The 27,195-nt window shown below is 53.6% G+C and overlaps 13 protein-coding genes across 20 annotated transcripts; 8 read left to right on the forward strand and 5 right to left on the reverse strand.

Annotated features, from left to right (window-relative positions):
* Positions 1-363: 363 nt before the first annotated feature.
* H257_03407 (translation elongation factor aEF-2) lies at positions 364-3,237 on the forward strand. Its single transcript, XM_009827480.1, has 2 exons — positions 364-419; positions 483-3,237. Exons 1-2 carry the CDS (start codon positions 417-419, stop codon positions 3,069-3,071), a joined length of 2,592 nt encoding a protein of 863 aa, XP_009825782.1. The 5' UTR covers positions 364-416; the 3' UTR covers positions 3,072-3,237.
* Positions 3,238-3,315: 78 nt separating this feature from the next.
* H257_03408 lies at positions 3,316-4,844 on the forward strand. 2 transcript variants are annotated; one of them, XM_009827481.1, is made up of 9 exons: positions 3,316-3,498; positions 3,549-3,637; positions 3,715-3,823; positions 3,875-4,019; positions 4,072-4,187; positions 4,239-4,292; positions 4,346-4,391; positions 4,445-4,564; positions 4,630-4,844. In XM_009827481.1, exons 1-9 carry the CDS (start codon positions 3,385-3,387, stop codon positions 4,815-4,817), a joined length of 981 nt encoding a protein of 326 aa, XP_009825783.1. In that variant the 5' UTR covers positions 3,316-3,384; the 3' UTR covers positions 4,818-4,844. The 2 variants fall into 2 exon arrangements, with proteins under 2 accessions (XP_009825783.1, XP_009825784.1); XM_009827482.1 differs by having other exon boundaries at positions 3,316-3,637.
* A 6-nt stretch (positions 4,845-4,850) lies between these two features.
* On the reverse strand, positions 4,851-7,409 carry H257_03409 (hypothetical protein; the record flags this gene model as incomplete). Its single annotated transcript, XM_009827483.1, has 6 exons — positions 4,851-5,195; positions 5,270-5,431; positions 5,493-5,717; positions 6,269-6,417; positions 6,462-6,792; positions 6,852-7,409. 6 exons carry the CDS (start codon positions 7,407-7,409, stop codon positions 4,851-4,853), a joined length of 1,770 nt encoding a protein of 589 aa, XP_009825785.1.
* A 179-nt stretch (positions 7,410-7,588) lies between these two features.
* H257_03410 (hypothetical protein) lies at positions 7,589-7,971 on the forward strand. Its single transcript, XM_009827484.1, has one exon. The coding sequence runs from the start codon at positions 7,616-7,618 to the stop codon at positions 7,847-7,849; it is 234 nt and encodes a 77-aa protein (XP_009825786.1). The 5' UTR covers positions 7,589-7,615; the 3' UTR covers positions 7,850-7,971.
* A 163-nt stretch (positions 7,972-8,134) lies between these two features.
* On the forward strand, positions 8,135-9,159 carry H257_03411 (hypothetical protein). The gene has a single exon (XM_009827485.1). It carries the CDS (start codon positions 8,248-8,250, stop codon positions 9,079-9,081), a length of 834 nt encoding a protein of 277 aa, XP_009825787.1. The 5' UTR covers positions 8,135-8,247; the 3' UTR covers positions 9,082-9,159.
* Positions 9,160-9,206: 47 nt separating this feature from the next.
* Positions 9,207-13,503, forward strand: H257_03412 (the record flags this gene model as incomplete). Of its 2 annotated transcripts, XM_009827486.1 has the most annotated exons (12): positions 9,207-9,305; positions 9,350-10,194; positions 10,276-10,371; positions 10,446-10,896; positions 10,961-11,012; positions 11,063-11,104; positions 11,169-11,451; positions 11,517-11,893; positions 12,016-12,163; positions 12,265-12,344; positions 12,413-13,306; positions 13,369-13,503. In XM_009827486.1, exons 1-12 carry the CDS (start codon positions 9,235-9,237, stop codon positions 13,501-13,503), a joined length of 3,474 nt encoding a protein of 1,157 aa, XP_009825788.1. In that variant the 5' UTR covers positions 9,207-9,234. The 2 variants fall into 2 exon arrangements, with proteins under 2 accessions (XP_009825788.1, XP_009825789.1); XM_009827487.1 differs by having other exon boundaries at positions 9,350-10,371.
* Positions 13,348-14,655, reverse strand: H257_03413 (hypothetical protein). Of its 3 annotated transcripts, XM_009827489.1 has the most exons (5): positions 14,505-14,655; positions 14,341-14,450; positions 14,213-14,291; positions 14,032-14,149; positions 13,348-13,965 (listed from the first exon to the last, which is right to left on the reverse strand). In XM_009827489.1, the coding sequence occupies exons 1-5, from the start codon at positions 14,604-14,606 to the stop codon at positions 13,577-13,579; spliced, it is 798 nt and encodes a 265-aa protein (XP_009825791.1). In that variant the 5' UTR covers positions 14,607-14,655; the 3' UTR covers positions 13,348-13,576. The 3 variants fall into 3 exon arrangements, with proteins under 3 accessions (XP_009825791.1, XP_009825790.1, XP_009825792.1); XM_009827488.1 differs by having other exon boundaries at positions 13,348-14,149; XM_009827490.1 differs by having other exon boundaries at positions 13,348-14,149; positions 14,213-14,450.
* A 603-nt stretch (positions 14,656-15,258) lies between these two features.
* On the reverse strand, positions 15,259-16,120 carry H257_03414 (hypothetical protein; the record flags this gene model as incomplete). Its single annotated transcript, XM_009827491.1, has 1 exon — positions 15,259-16,120. The coding sequence occupies one exon, from the start codon at positions 16,118-16,120 to the stop codon at positions 15,320-15,322; it is 801 nt and encodes a 266-aa protein (XP_009825793.1). The 3' UTR covers positions 15,259-15,319.
* A 754-nt stretch (positions 16,121-16,874) lies between these two features.
* Positions 16,875-20,497, forward strand: H257_03415. Of its 2 annotated transcripts, XM_009827492.1 has the most exons (9): positions 16,875-17,476; positions 17,523-17,695; positions 17,745-17,902; positions 18,003-18,145; positions 18,204-18,748; positions 18,859-19,045; positions 19,135-19,683; positions 19,750-19,805; positions 19,969-20,497. In XM_009827492.1, the coding sequence occupies exons 1-9, from the start codon at positions 16,886-16,888 to the stop codon at positions 20,399-20,401; spliced, it is 2,835 nt and encodes a 944-aa protein (XP_009825794.1). In that variant the 5' UTR covers positions 16,875-16,885; the 3' UTR covers positions 20,402-20,497. The 2 variants fall into 2 exon arrangements, with proteins under 2 accessions (XP_009825794.1, XP_009825795.1); XM_009827493.1 differs by lacking the exon at positions 19,969-20,497 and having other exon boundaries at positions 19,750-19,950.
* Positions 20,498-20,708: 211 nt separating this feature from the next.
* H257_03416 (hypothetical protein) lies at positions 20,709-21,971 on the reverse strand (the record flags this gene model as incomplete). Its single annotated transcript, XM_009827494.1, has 2 exons — positions 20,709-21,002; positions 21,094-21,971. Coding segments are annotated over 2 exons (1,010 nt in total), but the record flags the coding sequence as incomplete, so codon positions are not given.
* A 232-nt stretch (positions 21,972-22,203) lies between these two features.
* On the forward strand, positions 22,204-23,872 carry H257_03417 (hypothetical protein). Of its 3 annotated transcripts, none has more exons than XM_009827495.1 (6): positions 22,204-22,827; positions 22,878-22,999; positions 23,052-23,222; positions 23,277-23,414; positions 23,470-23,559; positions 23,650-23,872. In XM_009827495.1, the coding sequence occupies exons 1-6, from the start codon at positions 22,272-22,274 to the stop codon at positions 23,737-23,739; spliced, it is 1,167 nt and encodes a 388-aa protein (XP_009825797.1). In that variant the 5' UTR covers positions 22,204-22,271; the 3' UTR covers positions 23,740-23,872. The 3 variants fall into 3 exon arrangements, with proteins under 3 accessions (XP_009825797.1, XP_009825798.1, XP_009825799.1); XM_009827496.1 differs by having other exon boundaries at positions 23,470-23,524; XM_009827497.1 differs by lacking the exons at positions 23,470-23,559; positions 23,650-23,872 and having other exon boundaries at positions 23,277-23,467.
* Positions 23,873-23,993: 121 nt separating this feature from the next.
* H257_03418 (hypothetical protein) lies at positions 23,994-26,729 on the forward strand (the record flags this gene model as incomplete). The annotated part of the gene is made up of 6 exons (XM_009827498.1): positions 23,994-24,055; positions 24,110-24,188; positions 24,253-24,702; positions 24,775-25,064; positions 25,147-25,635; positions 25,998-26,729. 6 exons carry the CDS (start codon positions 23,994-23,996, stop codon positions 26,224-26,226), a joined length of 1,599 nt encoding a protein of 532 aa, XP_009825800.1. The 3' UTR covers positions 26,227-26,729.
* H257_03419 (hypothetical protein) lies at positions 26,238-26,735 on the reverse strand. Its single transcript, XM_009827499.1, has one exon. The coding sequence runs from the start codon at positions 26,699-26,701 to the stop codon at positions 26,285-26,287; it is 417 nt and encodes a 138-aa protein (XP_009825801.1). The 5' UTR covers positions 26,702-26,735; the 3' UTR covers positions 26,238-26,284.
* Positions 26,736-27,195: the final 460 nt, after the last annotated feature.

Genomic DNA, 27,195 nt, shown 5'->3' on the forward strand with positions numbered 1-27,195 from the left:
TCACAGTATATGGCCTTCACCAGTGAACACGTCGTCCATGCGACTGACTTCTACACATTCCGCCCGCAAAAAGTTCCGAGTCCATACATATTGTACCATCATCCGTTAATTGCACATCCCAAATGATTCGCCAGTCAAACTAAAACGGCCCATCATTATTGGTACTCCTATTTTTAACTTTGGGGAACACAACGCCAGCGCCAACGGCAACGAGGCGCGCACGTTCTTGGTTCTGTGAAAGGCACTATCCGGTATGTTGAGGTATCAAGTGTGGGAGGTTTTCGACGTAGGGGTTTGTCAATGACCAGTCAAAGTCGAGGGGTTTAGGGGTATGCTGGTGAGGGGTGAGCAGCATTTTGGTTGGTGCAGCGCGTCACTTTGCATTTTGCGCCGAAGAACCCCCCCCCGCAGCAAACATGGTACACATGATGGCCACATGCCGTGTCGATGGTAGATGTCTCTAACATGGGTGCCGTCTGTAGGTGAATTTCACAACCGCCCAAATGCGTGAAATCATGGACTACACGAAGAACATTCGTAACATGTCTGTGATTGCCCACGTCGATCACGGCAAGTCCACCTTGACCGATTCGTTGGTGTCCAAGGCCGGTATCATTGCCGCCAAGAACGCCGGCGACGCCCGTTTCACGGACACGCGTGCGGACGAGCAAGAACGCGGTATCACGATCAAGTCGACCGGTATCTCGATGTTTTTTGAATACAACATGGACGCCGGCGAGACATTGGCCGCGAACCAAGCGCATGCCGCGGCCACGGCCGAAAACAAGGTGGACGGCGTCGAAGTGCCCGAAGTCACGATCAACGAAAACTCGTACCTGATCAACTTGATTGACTCGCCCGGGCACGTCGATTTCAGTTCCGAAGTGACTGCGGCGTTGCGCGTGACGGACGGTGCGTTGGTGGTCGTCGACGCCATCGACGGCGTGTGCGTGCAAACCGAAACGGTGCTGCGCCAAGCCATCGGTGAACGCGTCAAGCCCGTGCTCATGGTGAACAAGGTGGACCGTGCGTTGTTGGAACTGCAATTGCCCCCTGAAGAGTGCTACCAATCGTTTAACCGCGCGATTGAAAACGTCAATGTGACCATTGCCACGTACAACGACGCCAAGCTCGGCGACGTCCAAGTGTACCCATACAAGGGCACTGTCGCGTTCGGGTCGGGATTGCACCAGTGGGGGTTCACCCTCAAGCGCTTTGCCAAGCTGTACGGCGCCAAGTTTGGCATCGACGAGTCCAAGATGATGGAGAAGCTGTGGGGCGACTGGTTCTTTGACGCGGAAGCCAAGAAGTGGAAGCGGTCGTCGGAGAACGGCACGTTGAAGCGCGCGTTTGTCCAGTTCATCATGGACCCGATCTGCAAGATGTTTGACGCCATCATGAACGACCGCAAGGCCAAGATCACCAAGATGCTCCAAGCCGTCGGCGTCGAGCTCAAGCCCGACGAGCAAGAACTCACTGGCAAGCCCCTCCTCAAGCGTGTCATGCAAAAGTGGCTGCCCGCCGGCGACGCCGTGTTGGAAATGATTGTCGTGCACTTGCCATCCCCCGTCGTGGCCCAGCGCTACCGCGTGGAAACCCTGTACGACGGTCCTCTGGACGACGAATGTGCCAACGGTATCCGCAACTGCGACGTGAACGGGCCCCTGGTCATGTACGTGTCCAAGATGGTGCCGACCTCGAACGACCGCGCGCGCTTCTACGCGTTTGGCCGCGTCTTTTCCGGCAAGATTTCCACGGGCCAGAAGGTCCGCATGTTGGGGCCCAACTACGTGCCTGGCAAGAAGACGGATCTGTGGGTCAAGAACATCCAGCGCACGATCATCATGATGGGGCGCTACGTCGAGCAAGTGCCCGACATCCCCGCGGGTAACACGTGCGGGTTGGTTGGCGTGGACCAGTACCTGCTCAAGTCGGGCACGATCACGACGTCGGAGACGGGCCACACGATTCGCACGATGAAGTTCTCCGTGTCCCCCGTCGTGCGCGTGGCCGTGGAGCCCAAGTCGGCTGCCGACTTGCCCAAGTTGGTCGAAGGCATGAAGCGTCTGGCCAAGTCGGACCCGATGGTGTTGTGTTACACGGAAGAATCGGGTGAACACATCATTGCCGGCGCCGGTGAACTCCACTTGGAAATCTGCTTGAAGGATTTGCAAGAAGACTTTATGGGGTGCGCCGTCAAGATCTCGGAGCCCGTGGTCACGTACCGCGAAACTGTGACCGCCGACTCGAGCATGCAAGTGCTCTCCAAGTCCCCTAACAAGCACAACCGCTTGTACTGCTCGTCGTCGGCTCTGTCGGACGAACTCGTGGCCGAGATCGAAGAAGGCAAGGAAGAAGTGGGCGTGCGCTACGATGTCAAGCTCCGCGCGCGCTACCTGGCTGACAACCACGGCTGGGACGTGACGGACGCCCGCAAGATCTGGGGGTACGGCCCCGATGGCGAAGGCGCCAACATCTTTGTGGACCAAACCAAGGGGGTGTCGTACTTGGGCGAAATCCGCGAGTCTGTGCTCGGCGGGTTCAACTGGGCCACCAAGACTGGTGTGTTGTGTGACGAAGTGGTGCGCGGTCTTCGCGTGAACCTCTTGGATGTGGTGTTGCATGCTGATGCCATCCATCGCGGCATGGGCCAGATCATGCCCACGGCCCGCCGCGTCGTGTTTGCCGCGCAACTCGTGTCGAGCCCGGCGTTGATGGAACCCATCTTTTTGGTGGACATCCAGTGCCCCCAAGATGCGATGGGAGGCGTGTACGGCGTGCTGACGGTGCGCCGCGGCCACGTGTTCTCGGAAGAGCAGCGCGTGGGCACGCCCATGATGCAGATGAAGGCCTACTTGCCCGTGAACGAATCGTTTGGGTTCACGGAAGAGCTTCGCGCCAAGACGGGAGGCAAGGCGTTCCCCCAGTGCTCGTTTGACCACTACCAGATTGTGAACGGCGACCCCCAAAACGTCGGCACCATGGCCGGCAAGTTGGTCAACTCGACCCGTGTCCGCAAGGGTCTGGCCCCGGAAGTGCCTCCGTTTGATCGTTTCTACGACAAGCTATAAAGCGTTTGCGTATTTTGTATTTGATGTCACATTAGCCACCACCAAGTATCAGAATATAACAAGACTTGCATGCTTTCCCTCTCTCGTTTGGCTCGTGGAGGTTGTCGTTCATGAACGATGAGGCACTTTGAGATGGAAGGAACGCCGTGGGACGTCGTACGCCGCTGACAGAGCGCCACACGATGGGGACTGCTTCGTTGGACCAACTCTATCCGTTCTTGCATGTGTGACCTTTTTCAAATGTAAGCCCAGAATGTCCGGATAAATGGCCTGGCGTATCCGTTGACTACGACTGTACTGTCTGTCTGTATCCATGTCCATGATGATCAACGTGGAGAAGAGTGCGATCGTTGTGGACGTCGGGAGTCGGTACTTGAAATGCGGAATGTCTGGGGAGAGGAGCCCCCGCGTCGTCTTGCGGTGGGAGGTGGGTCGAGATTGTCTCTGTAGGGTCCAACATACATGTCCATGCGGCAGGTGGCCGAGATGTTGCTCACCCAGCCGCCCTTGTCCAAGCAAGCGTGGCTCCAATACATTGGCAAGCAGCTGTACGACGTTTGCTACAAGTATGTAGAGCCCGCCCATGCACCCACACTCACACAGGACATGCAAGCTTACAAGCGTATGATCGTTGGACATGTAGACATCTCCGCGTCGCCCCCAAGAATCGCCGGGTGGTCCTGTGCGAAGATCTGTTGTTTCCGCGCAACTTCCGCGAAGCGTTGGTCGATGCGGTCGTCAACGTTCTCAAGGTCGTCGCTCCTTCGTTCATCCCATGCATCCACTAACTTTTCTTGTCACAGGCCAAACACGTTCGACTCCTTCCAGCGATGACCACAGCGCTGTATGCCACGTGCCACCGCACCGCCTTGATCGTCGATGCAGGCTGGCACGAAACTCGCATCTTGCCAGTGTTTGAACGACACCCGCTTCTTCATGCGTACACCAGTACGTTTGTCCCCTTCACCGTTCATGTGAGTCGTCTCATGTCCACGCGTAGCCACGAGCGTCGGTTCACGTGCATGTTGCGCCGCCATCTCCAACGAACTACCCCTTGTCCGATCCGCCGAAGACGTTCTGGAGCGAGCATGCTTTGTGGCGACCCCTTCTTCATCCGTGGGTGACTGCTTCTAAATAACCACCGATCCCATTGTGTACATGTCCTAGGACGTGGTGGCCAAACCCGCCAACTTTTATGCGTTTACTCGTCACGCGTTCACAGTACTCGATCGCGTCGTTCTCCTTCTCGTCGATTGACTTGTTTATGGGCGTAGGTACCAGCCAGCACTCGAAGCCACGTTGTCGAGTCTCTCTTCCAAGGTCCTCTATACCGTAGTAGCCCCCATCTGATGTCCATACTGACACGTTGGCAGGCAACGAACATGTAAGCATCCCAGACGCCATTCAAGAATGCGTGGCCAAGTGTCCAGTGGACACCCGCCGCGCCCTTCTTGCCAACATTGTGTGCATCGGCGGCACGTCCATGCTTCCAGGCACTGTACCTACATTTCCTTTGCTTGGACGAGTATGCCCTGTGTAAACTAGTACATGTTGTTAGGGTTTGTGGCCCGGCTAGCGTCCGAGCTCGCGCCTTCCCACGGTCGCATTGCTTCGACTTTGTTTCCGCCTCACTTTATGACATGGATCGGCGCGTCTATCTATGGCTCCACGAACACCGCCCTCGTCGACCCCCCCACCTCTCCCTCCTCTTCGACCGACGACTGGATGAACATTGCCGTAGCTTAACCCATTGTTATTACCACCTTCTTCTCCTTCTTGTCACTTGCGCGCTTGACCGAGCGGCCGCCCGCTCTCATCCCATGGCGCCTTGAGTGCCGACTTGTCCACTGGCCCCAGGTCCTGTAGCTTAGCCTTGACGTTAGCCAGCTTCAACGGGGCAATGTGATGCGGCATATTCACTTTCCGCCCGGGGGACGTCGCCTTGGCATCGCTTCCACTCGCCGCCTTCTTCGCCTGGTGCTTCTCCTTGTCGGCGATGATCGCCATCGTCTCCGGCATGCGCTCGTCGTCGTCGTCGCCCACGTCGTTGTTGTACTGGACCTTCCACAACGTTACTTTGCGCAAGTCGGCAAACCCAGGCACTCCCTTGCGGTACGTCTTGACCTGAAAACCCCCCATGCGACAGATCACGTCATCGCAGAATGACGTGATAGGTAGTAAGTACTAGTAGTACATACCTGGAACCCGTTCTTTTGGCACGTGACGTCGGGGAATCGCGTGTCCAGCAACGGCTGCTCGTCCTGGCCGTCTTCAATGTGGACAAAGAATGCATTGTCATAGTACAGCACAATCAGCACGAGCGCCCCCGTGTACACTTTGCACGCAATCGCTTCCACGTGCTACGTACCAAACAAACATCGTCACATACACACATTGTCACACATGGTTTGACTGACGTACCTTGAGGAACGGCGACGACTCAATCGAGAGCTCGAAAAAGCACTCGGCGCTGTTGTCGTCGAGCCACCGCCCAATGTCCTGTTGGCCTTTGCGCGCCATATGCGCCAGCACTTCTTCCGTCGCCGCCAGCTCTTGCTGAATCGCCGGCACAATCGACGCAATGTACTCCATCGTAGCCGTAAACAACGACGTGGCCGGCATCTTGGTCACTTCGCACATGAACGTCTACATACCCACCCAAACGAAATATATATATATATATATATATATATATATATATATATATTGTCACCAGTAGATGATAGATAGCGTTATTGTTATGTGTTTATTCGAACTGTAAACCGGGGCAACATGGAGAATGAATCGACACAACCAAAAAATCGGCAGAAGGGTTTAGCCAATCAGATTGCAGGATATCCTCATGAACGTCAAATTAGTGTATGACTTCAAATAGTGTGATACCAAACACCTTTTTACGTAGGCCAAAGAATCGATCAATTGATTTGGCGATAATGAGCAAACAAAAGTCAGCCAAATATTGTGAATTCGCAATTAACGTCCAAAATTCGCTTCGTTTGTCGAAGCAATATCGAATCACGCCGGGGTTCTGATTGGTTGACTATACTTGTCGTTTCTGCAAGAGCCAATCAAATCATCCACTCAAAAATGGATTAGCCAATCGCGTCGATTCGTGATTCGATTCGGTGGCGAGATACATTCGATTCGACTGGACATTTGTATCGAATATACCACAATATTGAGTAAAAGGACAATACCAGTGCGCTTTGCTGGCGTCGAAGCATGGGAATCACAACGGGGATGTCGGACAGCTCGAGCTTGGGCCCCAAGTCGACGTGGCCGTTGTAGCACCAGCTGCCAAAGCGAAAGAGCACTTCGCGCAACTTGCTTTCGGGGTGGCCTTCCACTAGATAGATCCACATGTCATAATGTAAACACACTCTGGCTTACGAGGCTGTGTGCGTTGGATAAGGAACGTCTGGTTGTACCCGGCCCCAGCTACGTCTTTGACTTGCATTTGGAACGACTTGGGCGGCGACTTGGCCGCGAGCTCGACGGGCATGGCTTGCCACAGCACGAGTTTCTTCATGTTCATAAAGTTCTCGGCGTAATGGCGCAAGTGCACGCCTTGGAGATGCTGCGATAGGTCGGGGAAGCGGACGTCCAGAAGCGGCTGTTCCCCGTCGCCTTCTTGAAGCACGACGTAGAAGCTGCGACGGTAGTAAATCACCAGCAGCACCAGGCCACGTACAAATGTCTTGCTCGCGACGAGATCGATCCCCTACGAGAACAATGTACATCAGCTTTATCGACACTTGAACATGACCATGGGACACGCACGTCAAAGCAATCAAAGCCGCCGGTTTCGAGCTCGAAAAAGTTTTTCCCGTCGGTGGCGCCGCCCTCGTCGTCTACCCACGCGTTCTCCTGGACCGCCTTCATGAGCTTCTTCTCGATGCTCTTGGAGCCCAACTCGGCTCCGATAAAGTCGAACGCGTCGTACAGCGTTTCCAGCGGCACAGCGTATGGCGACGTGGACGGGATTTGCTTCCACTCGCAGAGAAACTGCAACGACCCTTGCTGCTTTTGCAGGGCGGGAATGACCAGCGGCAGGTCGCTCAGCGTAATCTCCGAGTCGCCCAAGTCGACCTTGCCCGTGTAGCACCAGTTCCCACAGCGAAACAGCACTTCATGCAAGTGCGTCGAGCTCGATTGGATCACGTACGTCTGATTGTACCCCTCGCGCAAAGCAATGATGTCGGGCGATGGCGCTCCCGGCGCGGCATCGTCGTCGTCGTCGTCCGCATCTGAATCACCACCACGCTTTGCCTCTGCTTCGTACACCACCATCTTGCTTTCGGCCTCGTCCTCATGCTCGGTTTCGCGCTTGTTCTCCATGATGTCAAGTCCACGTGGCCCTCCTCTCGACTCCACGACTTTGCGAAACGACACAAGATACGTTGCATTTACAAAAAAGCCCTAGCCATTCCGGATGTGTATCGAGTTCCGGATACCAGATGATGTACGGATAAACATCGTTGTCCGGATAACCCAATCGCTCCACGTGTCCGTCCGCATTGCAATTCGGCAACCAGCGTGCTATCATGGTGGACTACCAAGGCCAGAAGCTCGCGGAGCAACTGATGAACGCAATCTATGTCGTCATCTGCATCCCAGCATGGATCTACGGATGGACGCAAGACGACTTCACATACCCCCTCTACGCGTGCGGAGGTGCGTGCGCACTTGCCACCCTCGTCGTCGTGCCCAACTGGCCATTCTACAACCGCCACCCCGTGCAGTGGCGTTCGAATTTGAAGAAGTCCAAGGATGACTAGACACGTAACTTAACGAGACCCATGACCTCGATGCCCCATATGCTGTTCGTCTATGCGGCGTCGCGTAGTAAGTGTTCAACGATGCCTTTAACACATGAACCGACGACTAGCTATGTCCTGTCGATTATACTTCGTAGTATACCTAAAGGCGCCCCGCAACTTCATCGACGTGTAGATGGAAGCAGTCTCATTCTCTCGTCAGATGTCTCTTTGCCATGATTGATGCTTAGTGGTGGCATGCACATGCCTAGTATGTGATTACTCCAACTACTACAACACTATTTGGTTCCACAATACAAAAATCACACTATTAGCAAGTGAATGTTGATGCGTACACACACTATATCTTGAAACTAGCATTTTCGATTCACATAAATTCTCGACGGGCAACATCGTCCATGTCCGCGTTCGCTCCGACAGCATGCAGAGGTCGTGTGGCGTTAGTGACAGGTGGTGGATCTGGTATTGGCCATGAGGTCGCCCGTCAACTTGGACTGCACGGCGCCAAAGTCGTCATCATGGGACGGCGACAAGCAGTCCTCGAACAGGCGGTGAACTCGCTGGTGGCTGACGGCATCGATGCCGCGTTCTTTGCAGGGGACGTCCGTCGACCAGAGGATGCTCAGGCCGCTGTCGAAGTCGCCGTGAAAACCTTTGGCACGTTGAACGTGCTCGTGAATGGCGCCGCGGGGAACTTCCTCAGCACCGCGGAAAACCTCTCGACGAATGCATTCCGCACCGTCTTGGATATCGACGCGGTTGGAACGTTCAACATGAGTACTGCTGCCTTTCCCGTTCTCAAACACAACAGCGGGGTCATCGTCAACATCAGCGCGAACCTGCATCAGCACGCGACATGGTACCAAGCTCACGCCGCCGCCGCCAAGGCTGCCGTGGACAGTTTGACGCGATCGTTGGCGCTGGAGTGGGGTCGTTTCAAAATCCGCGTGGTTGGGGTCGCACCAGGACCTACTGCTGACACCCCTGGCATTGCCAAACTGTCGGGCGGCATGGAGGACTTGGCGTCCCAGGTGGTGCCGCTCGGACGCATGGGAACGAAGACCGAAATCGGGCAAGTTGTCGTCTTCGTCGTCTCGTCTGCGGGAGCGTACGTCACCGGCGACACCATCTTGGCAGACGGCGGACACTACCTCCATCAAGACCCCGTCGTGCCGCCAGACATGGTCGCCGAGTGGTCTCGCAAACGGGAAAAAACGACGAGCAAACTGTGATTGGATAAAATGCTAGCATCAGACTTTGATTGGATAAGATACCACAAATCAAACAGTATTTGAATGGATAAAAAGTGTTGATTGGATAAAATTCTTCCAATCAAAACCCGTTGTAACTGTTGCAGTTTCGTTCGTCTCAACAACCATCCCAACATGGCGGCAACAACTGCGATCGACGTGGCCGCGATGGAAGCTGTCCGAGCGGCCAGGGAGTTCCTGTCATCGTGAGTATTTCTAGTGTACACTCAGCATATGACGTTGTCTGTAGGGACATTGCTGCGGCCAAGTCACCGACGAAGCGACCTCAAACTGCAGTCGGGCCGCGCGAGCGCCTCAAAGTTGCAGCCGCTACCTTTTACCGACAGCAACATGCCACTGTGGATGACTTGGCAACAGGAGCGCTATCGACAGCAGTACCGTCAAGTGCAGCGCCACGCCCATGTGGGACCATACAAGCGTGGTTGACGGGGGAAACTCATCTTGAGTCGCTCCATCGCGTGCAACAAATCCTGGAGGACGACACAAAGGTGCTATCAACCACTGCTACCGCTGACCAATTGGTTCTTCCTATTGACTTTACCCAAGACGACCTGCAGCCGTTGCACGCAGCATTAAAGGACAAGACGGGTCCGTACCTGCGGGATCTCTACCAGTGTTTCCGCAGTCTCCGTGGTCACATGGCGTCCAAGTCGACACCGCCAATCGACGGCTTATTCCATGCCAGCCACCGCTTTCACAGCCAAGCCGAGGTGTTGGCGCTGCTGTTTGAAGGGGACATCCCCGAAGCAGGGCAGTCGTCGGCGCTGTCGGATCGCCAACTGGGCCTCATGCTGACTCACTGCGACACCCACGGCAATGGGTCCGTGGACATGCACTTGTTTCTGCATCTTGTGCAAACCGTGTCTGCTCCGCGGGAGACGTTGCTGAGCCACGTCTTTGACGTGATCGCCCCCACCGCTACGTTGGAGAAGAAAAGCAACTACCACCACCGCAACTCTGTCGACGGAGGAGCACTACTGCGCGTGTTCAAGCTCATCGCCATGGTCCGCGATGTCCAAGCGTCGCGGCGAACGACATACCATCTCACTTCCGTCTTGACATGGCTCCAGTCACGTACGCTGTTAAAACTCGAAATGATCACATTCACAATGGATGGTCGAGAGTAAAGACACGGAATCTCATGTGGAAAGTTAGAACCCGCGGCGACAATGACGCGATTCGCTTGGATGCAATTCCATCGACTACAAAGTGACCAATTTGACTCGGATGCGGACTTTGTCTTGTACTTGGGTATATATATATAATATATATAATATATACAGTGTTAGTTCGTATGTGGACATGATGGACCTCGATGTTGGTAGAAACTGTGTGGTCGTTTCTCACGCGTCCACGTCATACCTGCGACGAAGATATCAAAGCCACCGCCAGCTACAAATCCATTTTGGATCAGCGGAACAACGCTCTCGAGGGGGAAAAGGTCTGCAGTCGGCGCTCCAAGCTACGCGACATCTTGGCTTCTGTCATCGAGGCCATGGCGAAAGCAACGCACAGTTTGGCCACACGAGCCGCGACCGCAACGTCGCTAGCCCTGCCTGGGCATGTATTGCACGCAGCGTCGCAGTCCGTTCTGGAGAAAGTGGCCAAGCAACTGCAGCTCGTCGCATTCGTGGCGATCTCCCCCGTAGCGTCCTGCCTGCCGGAAGCGTTTGTCCTTGTAGGAGCTGTGGAACTCGACGTCTCCCACGTGGGCTTGACGGCGCTGCCGACGTCCCTCGGACTGATGGTGCACTTGCGTACATTGTCCGCGTCGCAGTACGCTACTATAGTAGTGCCCTCCTCATTTTCGTCCTCATTTGGTTGCCAAACACTACAATAGCAATCAACTCTCGACACTACCTGCGTCCGCGGCCCACCTTGTTCATATCAAGGTATGTTACTTTCACAGCTCATATATTGGGGATGAATAACGGATATGTAGCACGTCAACTTGTCATCAAACAATCTGTCTGCGGTGCCGTCGGTACCGTTACCTTCGCCTATACCTTGTGATGATGTTCACGTAGTTTTGCATGATTCATAACCAGGTGATGGAGCAGTGGAAGGACGTGGAAACGGTCGACTTGGCAGCTAACAACTTGGTCAAGCTCCCAGACGAAGCCGTTCGCCACTGGCCAAAGCTCACGAGTCTCACCGTCCACGACAACCGCCTTGTGGCCATCCCCGACAGCCTTGGCTCGCATTGCAAAGCTCTTTCTGTGCTGCGGTGCCACCATAACTGCCTCACGAGTTTGCCGTTGATGCTGTCGCAACTTGTCAAACTCACTCATGTGACGTGGCACCACAACAAACTGGACGACCTGTTCTCAAGTACACAGTGTTTGAGATTTCGTTCGCTTATGTGACTTTTGACACTTCTGTGTGTGTGTGTCCAGCCCCAATGGTGCCCTCCTCGCCCAAGATGCTGACGCTCCACCGTTTGCAATCTGTGACGACGTTCTCGCTGGCCCACAACTGCCTGCGACACGTTCCGACGTCGGTCGGGCTGACGTCGTTAAGGTCGTTGCGCGTGTGCGACCTCAGTCACAACGACCTCCGCGACCTCGCTTCGTTGGACTTCTCGTCCCTCGTATCGTGCGTAGAGGTGGACTTGCGCCGGAATCGGCTCACCCACTTGCCGCCGTCGCTATTTTGCATGCCGAAATTGACCCACTTGAGTGTACAGGCCAATGTGTTGGTGGCACTCCCACAGGAACTAGCGTCGGCGCCATCTCTCGAGACGTTGCATGCCCATACCAACCACATTGCGATCGTAAGCACCCTGTCGCAGCTACATATTTCTATTCCTATAAGGATATATATATATTGATGCAAACAATCAATCATAAACAACCCATGCATGCCCTCAACTGAAACACAACTGCTGTATGGCAGCTTCCGTCGGCGCTCAACGCGTCGCTGCGTGTGCTGGATGTGAGTCACAACCGCATCCGCACTGTGCCGCGGACGTGGGCGGCGTCGCTCAACCATCGCGCGAGTCGCCCCCACGGCCCGCTCATCCTGCAAACCCTCAAACTCGACGGCAAGTTGACTTGGTTTCTTATAAATATACTTTTCTATTGATCTGCTAAAACGATGATCATAATAACGTTATGGGGTTTGCTGCGCGTTTTGTACGACTAGATAACCCCCTCGAAGCCAGCCTCCAACAAGTCGTTCTCGACCAAACGTACACGTGTCGAACGCGCGTGGCCCTTGCGGGGGTATGTAACTCCCCCCCATCGTGCCATATCATGTAGTCGAGTATCCATCCATTGCTTTGTGAAACCAGGCCATTCGTAAGCTGGTGGACCACCTCCAACGCTCGACCACGCACCGGTCCAAGGCGGACTTCATCGCGTTCCAACGCTCCAGCGCCAATGACCGCAAACAGTACAGCTTAAGAGTACGCAAAGGGCGCGGCAAGTTTGCCGCCGAGTACGTGGACTGGGCATTCCGGGAGGAGATCCCCTGTCGTGAGCAACAGCTGCCGCGGATTGTGTCGGTGGCCGAGTTCCGCCGCGTCCTCGCGGCTCTGGGGGCGCCATGGACGGTCGCGGAATGGCACTGCATGTTGCACGAGTTCCAAGGAACTACCATCGAAGCCCAAGGCATCGATGTCGAACGATTCGTGCAAGCCGTGGAAGCTGTCCACAGCGCCAAGGCGAGTGCGAGCTTTGCAGAAGGACTCTTTGCTTGTTTGGCTGACAAGGCCAGTCCCCACCCCCACCACCCCCACTCACCACCCCCATCCCCCTCTCCGTCCACTCAACTGACCTCGTCCCCACCCATTGCAAAACCCCCTAAGCAAGCACATCATCCTTCAACCCCCGTTCAGCGTCACAAAGGTTCGGCGAACAAGGCACCGACGACGATGACGATATCTACCCCAGATCAACCATCCCACCCAACCCCGCCATCAACGACGACACACAAACGTGATCCAAAACACCAGAGTCAAAGCGTGGTGGACATCCAGTTGGACGACCAGCGCGGACGGCGACAAGTGGGTCCATCTCCACACACTTCAGAATCGACCTCTGACCGCGCGACTGCCGTTTCTTTCCGAGTGTACTGCATGACTAGTCGTAAAAGCATTGAGATTCCATGGACTGCGCAAATCAAGACTACGCGGGACCTCAAGCGGGCCATTCACTCTGCCGAGGGAATCCCTGTGGGTAGCCAGGTATGTACTGTACGTTGGAGCGTTTGTCGTCGTAGAAATACCTGAACATGGTCGATGAGTAGATCTTAATTGTGTCGTCGGGCTCGCACCGCGTTCGATTACATGACGACTACCCCTTGGACATGCCGACGCCGGCATCGCCCCGCATGCAGTTGCTCGTGGGAGAATCCGTCGACGCTGCTGTGCCAAACACATGAGTATGGCCCAATGCACTTTTCACAGCAACTTCGTGAGCAATACAGCGACTTCTATTGTGTACATGATGGCCTTTTAACGGTGTGGATCGTCGGGGGTCGTTGGCTCGACCGACATGCCTTTGGCGATTTGGAGAATCCTCCCTTGTTGGGCTTGCAGGGTTTGGATGAGCATGCGCATGTCTTTGTTTTGCTGCAGCAATGCTGCCAACATGTCTTGGTGGTCCCGATATTGATGCACTGGCACGGCCACGAACGATGCTGGCGACGGCAGGGAGCACAATGACGACGGATCGAAGTGGACCATGCATGGCGGTGGGCATGGTGGGGCCTGGGGATGCATGAGTGGACTTCGAAACATGCAGCACGCAGGGTTATGAGTGCTATTAAAGTCTGGAGCTTTGGTCGGGGCGGAGGTTGATGCGTTGGCGGGAGGATTGGTCGGGTTGGTTGTGTTTGGTGCATCTGTTAAATCAACGGCAGGGGGTGATGGGGGCGATGGCGCTCGAAGAGGAGGATGCAGCTTCTTGCCTTCCTCGACATCGGTGGCTACGGGACGATTCGCAGTCCTTTGCGGCTCCACGGACGACGGCGGCGGTTGCGTTACGTCACTTGTTGCTTCACTGATGGTCACGTCGTCTCGGAATCCCTGCGGTCACGGATTCGAATCAAGGTGAGTCTATGTATAACGTTGAACTGCATGTGTAATTACCCTGCGAAGACCTCGCTCTGGCGACGGAGTGTTCGGGTCCAAGTCAATAATCGTAAAGCGACCTTTCTGCTTCACGCGCCTATTTTCGCGCACGAAGTGTGATGACACAGTCGACATGGCAAGCGTACGTCTTTCTTGGAAGTTCCGGCGCCACTATATCTTCCTCGTCGTCGTCAATGTGTCGGAAGCTTCTGTTGCCGCCTGAAGAGGTACCCCGGAGCGGACTCATAGGCAACACCTATGTGCACACAAATTCATCACGATATGCGGACAGTATCATGTCACTACGCACACCGGTGCGGAAGGACGACAGCGGGCTTGGTTCGTCGGACGGGAGGTCGATGATCGTGAACCGGCCCTTCTTCTCGACCTTCCCCTTATCCGCCTTGGACATGCCACCGACACTGCGCGCGCGCAATGGCTCGATGGTTTCTGGATTTGATGAGACACCTCTCAGAATTGACGTCAAAATTGACCAATCATATTGCACGAATTTCCCTACGAGCACATTTTACAAAATCTATTTTGACCAATCATATCGCACAATTTTCCCCTTACGTTATGACTGCCTGACTTTTAGCCAATAGCATCTTGATATTTCGTGTTGGCCTTGTTTGATTGGATATGATAATATTCGTCTCTATATTTTATTACACGTACAATGCTGAAGTCTGGTCAGTTTTTTTCAATCTCAAACAAAAAAATACAAGTATTTAAATAGAATTTCAACTTGACGCTGTCCCGCCATACTATGCCTACGAGAGCGTCACGGCAGTTGTGCATAACTACGTCATACATGGAAGTACTCACTTTAGAGCCATCTCTACCATAGACAAAGAAGCAGCAGTGTATTGCTCCTCGCAACAAGTGGATGGCCTCCACAAGGCCCTATCCACAGCAGTGAATTAAAATGTGACTGCATTTTTTAGTATGACTAATTAAATTCATGTAAGTACTTAAATGCTTATTACGTATTGCAAAATGCATGCAATTATATTTTTGATCAAATTAAGTTAACGTTATTTAAATAAGGACAAACCACCATAGTTTCAATTTTTAATAGTTAACGTTATATAGTTACTGTAAAATAAATACTAAGCCGGCTTGTCATTGCATTGACGGTGAGATAGCATCTGAAGTGGCCGTGGATTTGCAGTATTGGGATGCATGTGTATGCAGGGCCTTGACCTTTGCAACGAGCAGGGCGACGTACGACGCCCGATAATGCCGTGGACATGCCGCGTCGTACGCGACGTCGGTGACGGCAGCATGCGCGTAAAATTGGCAGTACGTCGCGTCCAAGTGGGTGAGCGCGAGATGAACGTCAGTGTGGAGAGCAGCAAGCGCATCCTCTAGCGTCTCCTTGAGATGGCTGTACGGGAACAGGGCATTCCATAGAGCCAACGTCCACATGGTCGTGGCATACGCGATGGTGTTCTGCATGTGGGTCATGAGCATGCTGTCGTGACGCGCTTCAAAGAATTTCGGTTTTCGCCCTCGGATGTACACCATGTGCTGCATGAGATGCACCGTGGCGGTAAATTCGACGGTGTACACTGGGTTCTCAAACTCGTATATCGTGCACGTCGTCGTGGGGAAGACCGCGTGATGCAAGAGCTCGACCCGTCGCACCCCCATCGGCTCCATATGCACATCCACGGCATTAATCGTCTCGATTGAGCCTCCCGACTTGGTGTCCACAGAAATGACGCATGCTCCGACATTCAAGAAGAGTGTCGCGTTGGGCGGCCGCCGCCTCCACGGCACAAAACAGAACCGCGGCGGATTCTTGACGACTGAAAAGCGACACCCCACGATGGAAGTGTTAGCGTCTGGATGTGGCTTGCCACTACAAGGACCGCCTTCGATCAGCGCCAGGAGTTGCATCCATGGAGTCGTCGAACCCATCCAAGTGTTGGTGTTTGTGAATGATTATCCGAATGCCGGATACTAACTATTTCAAGGCAATAATATTTCGGAAGTCCGCCCTATAAACGTTAACGCAAAAGTCCAATTTAAGAACACTTTTTCTGAGACGCTGCCGGGAAAGGCATGTAACTCGAGTCGTAGGTATCGGATTATAATTCTAGAATATGTTACATGAAGTCAAAATCCAGGTCTATTCGGGAGTTATGAATGCGATATGATTCCTGTTATAATTCATTATCACTCACATCACTTTGTCCAGAAGCAGCGTAAAACAAGCGGTCCAATTTAAGGTGCATCATTTTAAGCTTAGTCTTTGTATACCAAATTGCATATTTTTTGGGCGGGTAGGTTAAAAACAGTCTTTGCAGGAATTGATTGGCTAATTCGCGTGCACCTTAAATTGGATCGAGCACCTTAAATTGGACTTTTACGTTATTTGGAAAAGACAAAAAGGATGGGCAGAAAAATCATACTGTCCTAGTTCGTACTCATAAAATTAACCTTCAACTTGTACGAACTCATGTTAACCTTCAACTTGTACTTCCCTAGTAGCAGACTAACGTTACCGTGTGTACTACTGTAAGTTGATTTGGAGCTGTAAGTGTGCATCAAGATGAACGACGGCAGCGTACCGTTGCCCCCAAACCTCGTCATCCAGAGTAGTTTCACCGATACAAACTATTTTGGTGAGCTAAAAATAGACTCCAGTGAATTTGAACGACGTGGCACTGCACGTAATTCGCCATGCAGCAGCCTCGCGGACCTCCGCGGCCTTCGCTCGCCGAGCCGTTCATCGACATGGTGGCGGACTCCCCTACCGTGCAAGACAGCCATCGCCAGTCGCAGCTGGCGTCGTCATCTGCAGCCATCGACCTCGTGATGGTGTTCTCGCTTCGAAGCGGCGGTGAAGTGAAGCACCCCGAGCGGTTCACCCAAGCCAAGTTCGTCAAACGCATGTTGGGGCTCTGCCGAGGCAAAAAGCCCGTCGTGAACGAACTCAAGTCCGTGTTCCGCACTGACAAATGCTTCCTGGACGACTCCGGGCGTCCCTTCGACCTCTCGCCGCCACTCGGCCAAGACGCCCCCATCCCCCCTACCAACGCCGCCATGATCGCGATTCATCTCGACGACGATGACGACGACAACGCGCTGGCCCAAAGCGAGCTCGAACGGAAAATGGCATGCCTTCAGGCCGAGTACGTGGCGTACGTTGGGAGTGCCAACGACACGACCGAGACCAAGTTCTGTGAGCTCGTGGTGCGGTCCATGGCTAAGCGATTGCAACTCACGTGTGGGCTTACAGTGCGCATGTTCAAAAGCAAGCGCGGCGACGAGGTACGCTCGTCCTCTTCCTCGGAGCGCGTCTATACATTGGACTTAGATCATCATGACGGTGAAAGCCGACGAAGGCGACTTGAAAGTCGAAGCCGAACGGACCGAGTACCGGCTGCAAACGTCCAACAAACCGTTTGACGCAATCCACACGTCCAAATTGGAGGCGGTGGCCCGAGATGTGGGCGACGTGGTCATGGCCGAGTCCAAGGCGCACCTCAAGTACGCGCGCAGATGATGCATGGTTATGATCTCAACTCATTGCGTGTAGCAACATCCAGCGCCACTCGACGACGTCGCAGATCGCACCCGAGCCGGAAATGGACCCTCTCTTGATCTCCCACGGCAAAGTGCACCACATGAAGCTGCACACGGCGTTAGAAAAGTGGGGACACAACGAGTTGGCCGACGGAAGGACCACACCTCCAGGTACCTTCCTACATGTACACACACATCTGTGACGTGGTGGCATCATCATCATCGTCGCATGCAAGCCCTGACACGGCCATATGCATTCATTTCTACGTAGTGCCGACAGTGGCACCGTCGCTGTGGCAGCGTTTCTTGTCGGGGTTGATTTACATTTCGAGCGATCCGTGGACGTACTTTGCCTTGTACACTCCGTACAAGAGCGACCCCAAGTTGCAGCCGTACTACCGACGCTACCTCACCGTACACTTGACCTGATGGCAAGACTATTGCCCACTGGTCACCGTTTGTCTTTACGTAGAGCTCGGCGACGTGGACGCTGTTTCGGCCAGTGGACCGCATCCGCTTGACCAACTCGATCATCAACCGCCATCTCAACCTGGACGCATTGAAGGCCACGACGAGTTTGCAAGATGCGTTTGCTTTACACGACACGGCCGCCCTCGACGCGCTCAAGACATCGTGGGCGCTCAACAAAGCCATGACGTCGCAGCCCATCGGCGCCATCCGCGACTACTTTGGCGAGAAGATCGCGCTCTACTTTGTCTGGCTCGAGCTGTACACCAAGATGCTGGTCATGCCGGCAGTGTTTGGGATTGCCATCTACGTGCTAGATGTGTTTACGACCGCACACTCACGCACCCTCAAGATTGCATTTGCGGTCGCGATTGTCGTGTGGTCGACGTTGTTTACGGAGCTGTGGAAGCGCAAGAGCGCCATCTACAACGTCGCGTGGGGCACGGACGAGTTCAACATCAAGTCTGTCCCCCGGACGCAGTTTCGCGGCGTCCGACGATTGAATCCCGTGGACAACACCCACCAAATGTGGGTCCAGTCCACCGTGAGGTAATAATACGCTTTCCCTTGGATACCCACCTCTTCTATTAGCAAAGAGTACTGTGGTATGCAATGAATCATTGAATGGAAGGCTGACAACGACGAATACATGGTTGTAGAGCGCGGTGGCGTATTCGCGCGTCGTTCTTGGTCGTGTTTGTGATGGTCTTGATCGTGTTGGTGGCGCTGACGGGTCTATTTTACTTGAAACATTTGAGTGCAAACATGGACTCGCCCAAGTGGAAAGCGTGGGCAGCTGTGGGGGTGTCGGCGCTCAATTCCGTGCAAATCACAGTGCTCAACATGGTACGATAAAATCCACTACGCTTTGTGTGTGTTGCTGCCGTACTGCTGCACGTACCGATATATATATATATAAATATATGTGTGTGTAGGTGTATCGGTGGGTGGCCAACGTCCTAAACGCGTGGGAGAACCACCGCACGGATGTGGAGTTTGAAAACAACTTGATCACCAAAGTATTTTTGTTTCAGTTTTGCAACTCGTTTGCGTCGTTCTTTTACATTGCGTACGTCAAGCATTACGTGGGCGACCCGTGCATCGACAACAACTGCCTCGGGGAGCTCCGGCTCCAGCTGTTCATCTTGTTTGGCATGCAAGTGGTTGTCGGCAACTTGGTCGAAGTCGTGCTCCCCACGGCCACACGGATGCTGCACTTGTATCGCAACGCCTCAGATGACCCGTCGAAACCCAAAAAGTCTGCCGGAGACACGAAACGCAAGCTCCAGATGGCCCAAGAACACTGCTCCCAGGAGGAGCTCCAAGCGATGCTGTTGCCGTACGAAGCATCCGAAGCGTTTCAAGATTACAATGAAATGGTCATTCAATATGGCTTTGTCACGCTCTTCGTCGTCGCGTTCCCACTCACCCCCGTCATGGCCCTTGCCAACAATATCCTCGAAATCCACGTCGATGCGTTCAAGGTAGTACGACTTGTTGTCCAATATATATATATGCTGATGCCATGGGGTGGTTGGTGCTGTGTGTAGCTGTGCACGGCGCATCGCCGGCCGTTTCCCCATCGAGCGTCGGACATCGGATCATGGTATGGACTACTACATATGTATTCATACCAGTATGGTGGACACACACGACATTAGCCAAGTGCACTGTGCCTTTAGTACTTGGGAATCAATCCGTTGGGGAGTCCGATGGTTCATAGCGTGATTGATATATATATATATATATATATATATATTTGTGTTTAGGTCGTTTTTCCTCCACGCGATGAACAGCTTGGCGGTGGTGACCAACATTTCGATTTTGCTGTTCACGTACGACCCAAACGACAAGGTCACGTCAGACGCGACGAGTTCCACGACCAAGTGGGTGACGTTCATCGTTGCTGAGCAACTGTCTGTGGCCCTCAAGCACCTCGTGGCGTACCTCGTGCCCGACGAGCCGCTCGAGCTGGGCCAGTTGAAAGGCCGACACAAACACATCGAGGCGAACGTGTTTCTGGGCCACCACGTCGACGACAAGGCGGTCCCGACCAACTTGACGGAAAAGGCCGAGTCGCTCGACCTGGTCATCTTGGACAAGTACGACAGCTTCCCGGGCGCCGTTTCCCCCAGTGACGCCACGTCGTCACTCTCCCCCCACCAGCCCCTGCCTACGAATCTCGCGTGTGAAAGGCCTTGAGTAGCTAGCTTCCATGCATGCACACTTTATCGGATCTCCATGCATTGATTCATGAACGATGAAATATATTGACTCACGTTATACGCTCAAGTGCAAGGAGCATCGTACAGTACGCCCCCCCCACCGCTTTGGTTGTTTTTTGTCCATGGTCATAATCGGTGCAATTTGACTATACACAACACTATTAATAGTTCAACCCTCGAGGAGCATATTTGGTCGGACGGGTGCCTACGGTCAACACCGCCCATCCTTCCTTTGCATGCATTGTATCGGTGGAAGATGGCCCATATCCAAACTCCATTAACAGTGGAGGTTCGTTTTCATATTAACACGATACGTTGATAGCTACGGAGCTACTACACGGCGGCAGGTACCGGTCCCGACCAATGAATCATTTGACTGAGGGGCGTCGGCGTAAAGCGGGACGGGTGGTGGAAGGTGGTGGCGTAGAAGGCGTTCTCGAGCGCAGTCACCACGCGGGCCATGGCGTACGCGCCGGCGCCGACATTGTACACGCCTCGGTCGTGTGGATGGATGGGGTCGTCCAGGACGAGCGGGCCTTGGCGCACCTTGCGCTCGTACTCGACCGACTCCAAGTGGCCTACGGGGTTGATAAACCACGTGATGCCCGTGCAGCGGTGATCGTATATCGTTCCAAAGTACTCGAGGAAGCCCAGCAGGACTGTGCCCACCTCGTCGTGCTCGTCGACGTCGTTGTCGCCGTCGTCGCTTTCAGAACTGGACGAGCTCGCGATGCCGCGGTTGTGGGGGCGGTGCAAGAGGTAGTGCAAACACAGCAGCACCAGCGCGTACGAGCTCAGCCCCCCCGTGAACGCATTGTTGAGCCCCTTTTCGCGTAGAAATGTCTTGAGCACGAGCACCAGCGGCCGCATGACCGGTATCGACATCACCGCGGCGCGCACGATCTCCGTGGCGGCCAGGCCATGCTGCGTGTCGGCCGTCTCCACCGCGATGTCCATGCGACGTCCGCAGTGCTTCAAGATGACTTTGACCACCATGACTTTGGTCCCGACCACGGACACGTGGCGCACCCATGGCTCGGTCGACAACAGCGCGGCCAGGACCTCTTGGGTTGACGTCAAGTCTGTCGAAGGAATGCCGTGGACGACAACGTCCACGTCGCTGGTAGGAAGCCAAAGACCCGACGCGAACGACCCAAAGCACGTCGCGTGACACGCGGCCTCGGGCCATTTCTTGTCCAAGGTTGCGTTCAGCCGCGCGATGCTGTCCTGGACCGAATTCTGTGCGGACTCAACCTCCGTGTTCGTGTACGCGACAAACGCATGCACTTCACTTGTCAGTTGACCTGCAAGGGTCGACGCAGAGGCGGCGGCCGACGCGGCCGACGGGTCACCAAACCACACTGGCGTCGGCAGCTTGTTGGTTTTCCTCTTGAAGTGGCCAGGATGAAGCGACGAGTCGTCGTCGGGAGCGGCGTGGGTCAACGTCTTGGGGTGTTTCATCATCTTCGAGGCAATCGCAGACAGCTCGCTCGGACTTCCCATCGGCGGAGGCGACTCGTCCAAGTGACGCTCCGGGTCCCTCATGCTATTACAATATGATGACAGTGTTGTTCGTGATTATGGGCGACGAATTCAGCCAATCAGAAGTGATGAGCGCGTTTACTTGGAAATAACACAAAACAAGTGGAAATTACATTTTAATTCACTCTTTGATCACTTTGGTTGGAATGTTGGTCATTTTCAAGAATTTACCAGTGACGACTTTACAATGTAAACTCCGTTCGGTTGCAAATCAAATATCCGGGCAATCTGGATCTTGAACCGACGCGGTTCACTGTTTACTACTCGAGTACTTCGAAGAAAGTACTCGGACTAGTAAGCTTAGTATGTCGGACATTGAATACGACGATGACTTCGATGCCGACGCAAGCACGAGTCCAACTAAGCTACTAGTGGCCGTGGAACCACCAGCCCATTCATTAGCAGAACATAGCTATGGGTACTCCACCGATGACTTCGACGCAAGTGTTGGCGACGATGGCAAACCTCCGCGTGACGACAACGCTATGCCCGCTGCTCCTCAACACCACGACGCACCATCCATTTCGACCGCGCCATTGCCGACTGCGCATGCACATACCGAAGATTCAGACCAGAACATGGACACGTATTCCACCGACCCAAGTGAAACCCACATGGACCAACCAGCAAAAACAGTGGCCCCAACCACAGTCATCGACATGAGCGTCGACTACGCACGAAGTTCGTTTGATGACGACCACGCAGTCCAGAGAGAAAATCTTGCGGTATATCGACGGGGCAATGTCTTTCCAGATCATATCGACGCTGCAAGCTCCCCCTACGTGCCAACAATCGACCTCGTTGTACCTTCCGCTTCCAAACCACCTCCGTTGGAGCCTCCAATGCCATTCGCGCTCCCAAGTAAGCCAACGGATTGACTGACTCACGTCTGACCGTGTACATATTTGTAGATCATGTGACCGCAATGCAATCAACCTTGGAATCGCACAGCCAGCCACGTCCTGCAGTGGACGACACGTTGCACATTATTCCGAAACAAGGACATCCGCTGCACGAAATATTTGACACCTTGGTACATAATAAAAGCACGGTTAGGTCCGTTATAAACGATGTACTGTACATAGGCAAACATCGAAAGAGCAAAGCCACCACATGCCAATCACGCCCCCAACCTCAGCACTTCCGCGCCCCACTCGACCAACACTCGTCGGAGCAAGGGCAAACGACATAGCAACGATGACTTGCTTTGCCATCTCGTCATGTCGCTCGCAGCACAGCCAAAGCCCCGCCTTGTCGTAAGAGTAAACTATTGAAATGGTATACTACAGATGAAATTGTGAATGTCTTAGGACAAGGCCACCGTGGCTACGCAAACGGTCGCGCCAACCTCCAATACTGACATTCCACCGGTGAAGGGGACTGTGGATCCGGCAATCGCCATGGCGTTCAATGAGCAGTACATCCAGTTCATTCAGCACTTGGCACAGGTACGATGGACTCTGGATGTTTGAAATGTTGGCGGACAAGTGCTGGTTTCATTAGAAAGGCCGCAGTGTCAACCAGCTTCCCCCTCGCGAGGCGGACGCTGCGACTCTAGGTATGCACCGTGTAGAGAACGCTTTGCACGCGACCGTACGTTCCTGTATGATGTGCGTGGTGTTATGGAGAATAATATTCAACGTCAGAGTGATCAAGCGTGAACTTGCCTAACGTTATGTGTAGGTGTGCCAAGTGTTTTCGAATCCGAAAATGATTGCCACGATCCGTGATATTGTGTTCCAGAAATTGCAACACCCCAACTCGTCAGCTTGACGTTGTCTGCTGCCCTCCATGAATTATTAACGTCAAGTTGCCTCTTGGTATTGACATGACGTACTATTACTGAAGTAATACGTATAGTACTATATTAATAGTAATCGTTTATTATAAAATTAAAACAGCTCCCGTCCATCCACTTCGAATTCAAGCATTTGGGACTTTTCATTACGTGTTTGTACGAACTTCAATAAACAGCCGGATACGACGTGGCATCCGGATAACCATGTCCATCCAATCAACAACACAAGATGGCCAACACAAGCGACCACGGCGTGGCCGAGACGGCGTTCGACGCCATCCGTTGCAAGATGTACGAACCATGCGAATACAAATGAGATCCTTCATGCGACATCCATCAATCTAGATCTGCCGTCAACCAAGGCTATTTCCACGATCCATTTGCCTGTCACTTCGACAAAAAGGCGACTCGCCGCATCCCACTGGTGCTGTATATCATACACCACAACGTCATGCTCACAATGATGCCCACTCGCCCATGCGTTGTAGATTCACCGCGGGTACTACCTCCGCCACATTGCCGTGGAACGCGCCGTGTCGTTGTTTCTCCAAGCAGCCACCGACCACCACGGCGATGGCCGTCCGGTGCAAATTGTATCGCTTGGCGCAGGCTTCGACACGCTTTTCTTCCGCCTCGCCGGTAAAACCGACACCGGCCACCCGCCTGTGCGCATGTTTGAGGTGGACTGCGAATCCATTTCGAGTCAAAAGGTGGCTCTGTTGAAGGCATCCCCCTCAACGTTCTTTGGGGCCAACGGTCAAGTCACCGCCACCGACACGACCACGTTAGCAGCCACCGTGCGTCACGACAACGGCAACACGTCCACGTATGTCGCGTTTGCGTGTGACTTGGGCAACGTGACGTTGCTGGCCCGTCACTTGGCAGCCCACGGGTTGGACCCGACGCTGCCGACGCTCGTGCTTGCGGAATGTGTGTTGGTATGTCATCGTGACATATCCCAAACTGATATATGTCATCGTATCCCAAACTGATATATATATATGCGACAGGCGTACTTGACGCCGGAGGCATCCACGTCCCTGCTGCGTTGGGCCGCGGAGGCGGTGGCCGAGTGCATGTTTGTTGCATACGACCCCATTGGACTGACCGACTCGTCGACATTTGGGGTGCAATTGCAACAGTACTTTGACAATAAAGGGTGTGCATTGCGATCCGCGTCGATCATGCCGTCCGTGCAAGGCTACGCCCGACTCCTTCGACACGTGGGCTGGCGCTGCATCCGCCTCGGCCACATGAACGCCATCTATGACGCCCTCACGACCTCCACCGAGCGGCGCCGGTACCTTTTCCAATACTTGTGCTAGTAGTTACTACTTTGATGGACTAGTAGTAGGGGTCCTAAGGACGTTTCGATTTCGTAGGGTGAATACCCTTGAGCCGTTTGACGAACTCGAGGATTGGGTCCTGACCAACCACCATTATGGCGTGCTCGTAGCGTCCAACAACATGAACGGCCCTGCGGCTGCCACGTCATCGTTGCAAGCGGTGCTGGCGTGGCCGTCCACTGTCGCCGGCAGCTCCACGTCATACCACCAATCACCAGACTCTGCAATAGTCACGATTCGGGCGTTCGAACAAGGAGACGAACGGGACGTCCGCTACCTTTTTGAAACAGGCCACTTGCCCACGTCGTCCAAGTCCGTGAGGAAATTGGTGGCCAAGGCGCTGCAGTCGGACATGGCCAACATCAGCCAAGTGTACCTAGGGCCGCTCTCGGGGTTTTGGGTAGCTACTGTCCACGACAGTAGTGCTAGTACTACTACTAGTACTCTTCCAAAGGTCGTGGGGTGCGTGGGTCTGAAACCCCATCACGGGACGGTGGCCGAGTTGTGCCGTCTCGGCGTTGCATCGTACGTGAACATGCAAATAATGTATCTGCAGGGGAATGACCTAATATGTTGATATTATCGAATGTTTGCAGTATCTAGTCAACATGAAATGATATATATATATATTGTGCATTTCACCCATTTGACCTCATTTAAGCTTGATCAAACTATATAATACAACGATTACTATATATATGATCAAACGTTTGGATTGGCAGAAATTCGATATATGACGTGATTTGATTGGCTTAGGCAGTTCTTTAATCCATTCTCTTTTCGAATCGATTTGACAATATGTTTAAAGGGATATTTATTATGCTAGGTGCAAAGTGCAGTATCTGATATGTAAAGTGACCTTTCCTTGTGTATTTGGCAATGCATAGGGACATGCGACGGCATGGCATTGCGTCGAAATTGGTGGACGCGTTGGAGCAGCATGCATTTGATGCGTGCGGATATACGTCCATCGTGCTCGACACCCTCGGCACGATGGAAGCGGCGAAGGCGTTCTACGTCCACAGGGGGTACGCTCATGCGGGGTCGGCAACGGTGGGCAACGAAGGCTTAGTGATTGAGACCTTTGAGAAACGGCGAGGTCGTACAGTGGACTAGACACAATGATACGGAGTTAGTTGTGATGTATTACAGTCGTTTTCCAGCGTGGTGTTGTCTACAGGTCTAATCCTATGTGGTGATGACGTTTATGACCGTCGTCTTGGTTGGATGCGGTGGAGGACGAAGGCGGACGGAGCTTTGGCGACCGCCAACTCGATTCGGGAAACCGACGGCGCCAAATCGTAGACTCGTGTTGCTGGTGTGCCGACAGGATGTCCATGTGCAGTGCAGTAGGAATCGTGTGCTGATGATGGTGCTGCGACGACTGCTCCATTGAGTCGTCGTCATGCTGCGGATGATGGAGCGACGACCGTTTTCTTCGCGGATCGTCGGTGAAATGCGCTTGGGCATGTACCCCATGTCGCAACCTGTCGCGCTCTCGTCGGTGGACGTCATTTGCATCTGCAAGGTTGAGCTGGTTGTTGGTCGCACTTGCCATGCTGTGCAGGCCGTGGTGGTGGCTCGACAGCATCGACTTGGATCTTGTTTTTCTGACTGGCACAACACTACGTTGGTTGGAAAACGCTCACTTCAAGCGTTACACAGGCAACATGAAACGGACCAATCAAATACGTCTATTTCCAAACCCACCAATCACACGCCAGTGTTCATGCAACTTGACGGGTGAATCCGTGAATACCACGAGTTCTGCTATAAGCAGGGCTGAACACTGCATTCTAAAGCGAGACGCTCCAGAGTCTCGCGACTCGACGGTAATCTGCAGAGGAAACATGTAGTTTGATGCCAAGGACAAGCTAGCACAGGAGTACAGTAGGTGCAGTAGTACAGTACTGCAGATTTTGCAGAACATTCGAATTTCGACAGACCAATCAAATCGTCGCTTGGAGAGTATCAGCCAATGGGAGATCGACTTGAAGGTATTTTTTCGAAATCGACGTTTACGATACGTACACTTGCAATTTGTATGAGGGTGGCCGAAATTATTTCTGTCAACGGACGATGTTC

Source organism: Aphanomyces astaci (assembly GCF_000520075.1).
Source record: "Aphanomyces astaci strain APO3 unplaced genomic scaffold supercont1.6, whole genome shotgun sequence".
Taxonomy (NCBI): Eukaryota; Oomycota; class Saprolegniomycetes; order Saprolegniales; family Verrucalvaceae; genus Aphanomyces; species Aphanomyces astaci.

Bases quoted from the DNA above. Each gene is read 5' to 3' on its own strand.
- H257_03408 (XM_009827481.1), top strand. From the start codon at position 3,385: ATGTCCATGATGATCAACGTGGAGAAGAGTGCGATCGTTGTGGACGTC. The intron at 3,499-3,548 runs GTGGGTCGAGAT...TCCATGCGGCAG, and splicing joins GCGTCGTCTTGCGGTGGGAG to GTGGCCGAGATGTTGCTCAC. The intron at 4,392-4,444 runs GTCCTCTATACC...ACACGTTGGCAG, and splicing joins TGTCGAGTCTCTCTTCCAAG to GCAACGAACATGTAAGCATC.
- H257_03410 (XM_009827484.1), top strand. From the start codon at position 7,616: ATGGTGGACTACCAAGGCCAGAAGCTCGCGGAGCAACTGATGAACGCA.
- H257_03411 (XM_009827485.1), top strand. From the start codon at position 8,248: ATGTCCGCGTTCGCTCCGACAGCATGCAGAGGTCGTGTGGCGTTAGTG.
- H257_03413 (XM_009827488.1), bottom strand. From the start codon at position 14,606: ATGTCCAAGGCGGATAAGGGGAAGGTCGAGAAGAAGGGCCGGTTCACG. The intron at 14,451-14,504 runs GTGCGTAGTGAC...GTGTGCACATAG, and splicing joins TGTCGTCCTTCCGCACCGGT to GTGTTGCCTATGAGTCCGCT. The intron at 14,292-14,340 runs GTACGCTTGCCA...GCGCGAAAATAG, and splicing joins CCGGAACTTCCAAGAAAGAC to GCGCGTGAAGCAGAAAGGTC.
- H257_03415 (XM_009827492.1), top strand. From the start codon at position 16,886: ATGCAGCAGCCTCGCGGACCTCCGCGGCCTTCGCTCGCCGAGCCGTTC. The intron at 17,903-18,002 runs GTACCTTCCTAC...ATTTCTACGTAG, and splicing joins CGGAAGGACCACACCTCCAG to TGCCGACAGTGGCACCGTCG. The intron at 19,684-19,749 runs GTAGTACGACTT...TGCTGTGTGTAG, and splicing joins TCCACGTCGATGCGTTCAAG to CTGTGCACGGCGCATCGCCG.
- H257_03417 (XM_009827495.1), top strand. From the start codon at position 22,272: ATGTCGGACATTGAATACGACGATGACTTCGATGCCGACGCAAGCACG. The intron at 22,828-22,877 runs GTAAGCCAACGG...ACATATTTGTAG, and splicing joins AATGCCATTCGCGCTCCCAA to ATCATGTGACCGCAATGCAA. The intron at 23,415-23,469 runs GTACGATGGACT...TGGTTTCATTAG, and splicing joins TCATTCAGCACTTGGCACAG to AAAGGCCGCAGTGTCAACCA.
- H257_03419 (XM_009827499.1), bottom strand. From the start codon at position 26,701: ATGCTGTCGAGCCACCACCACGGCCTGCACAGCATGGCAAGTGCGACC.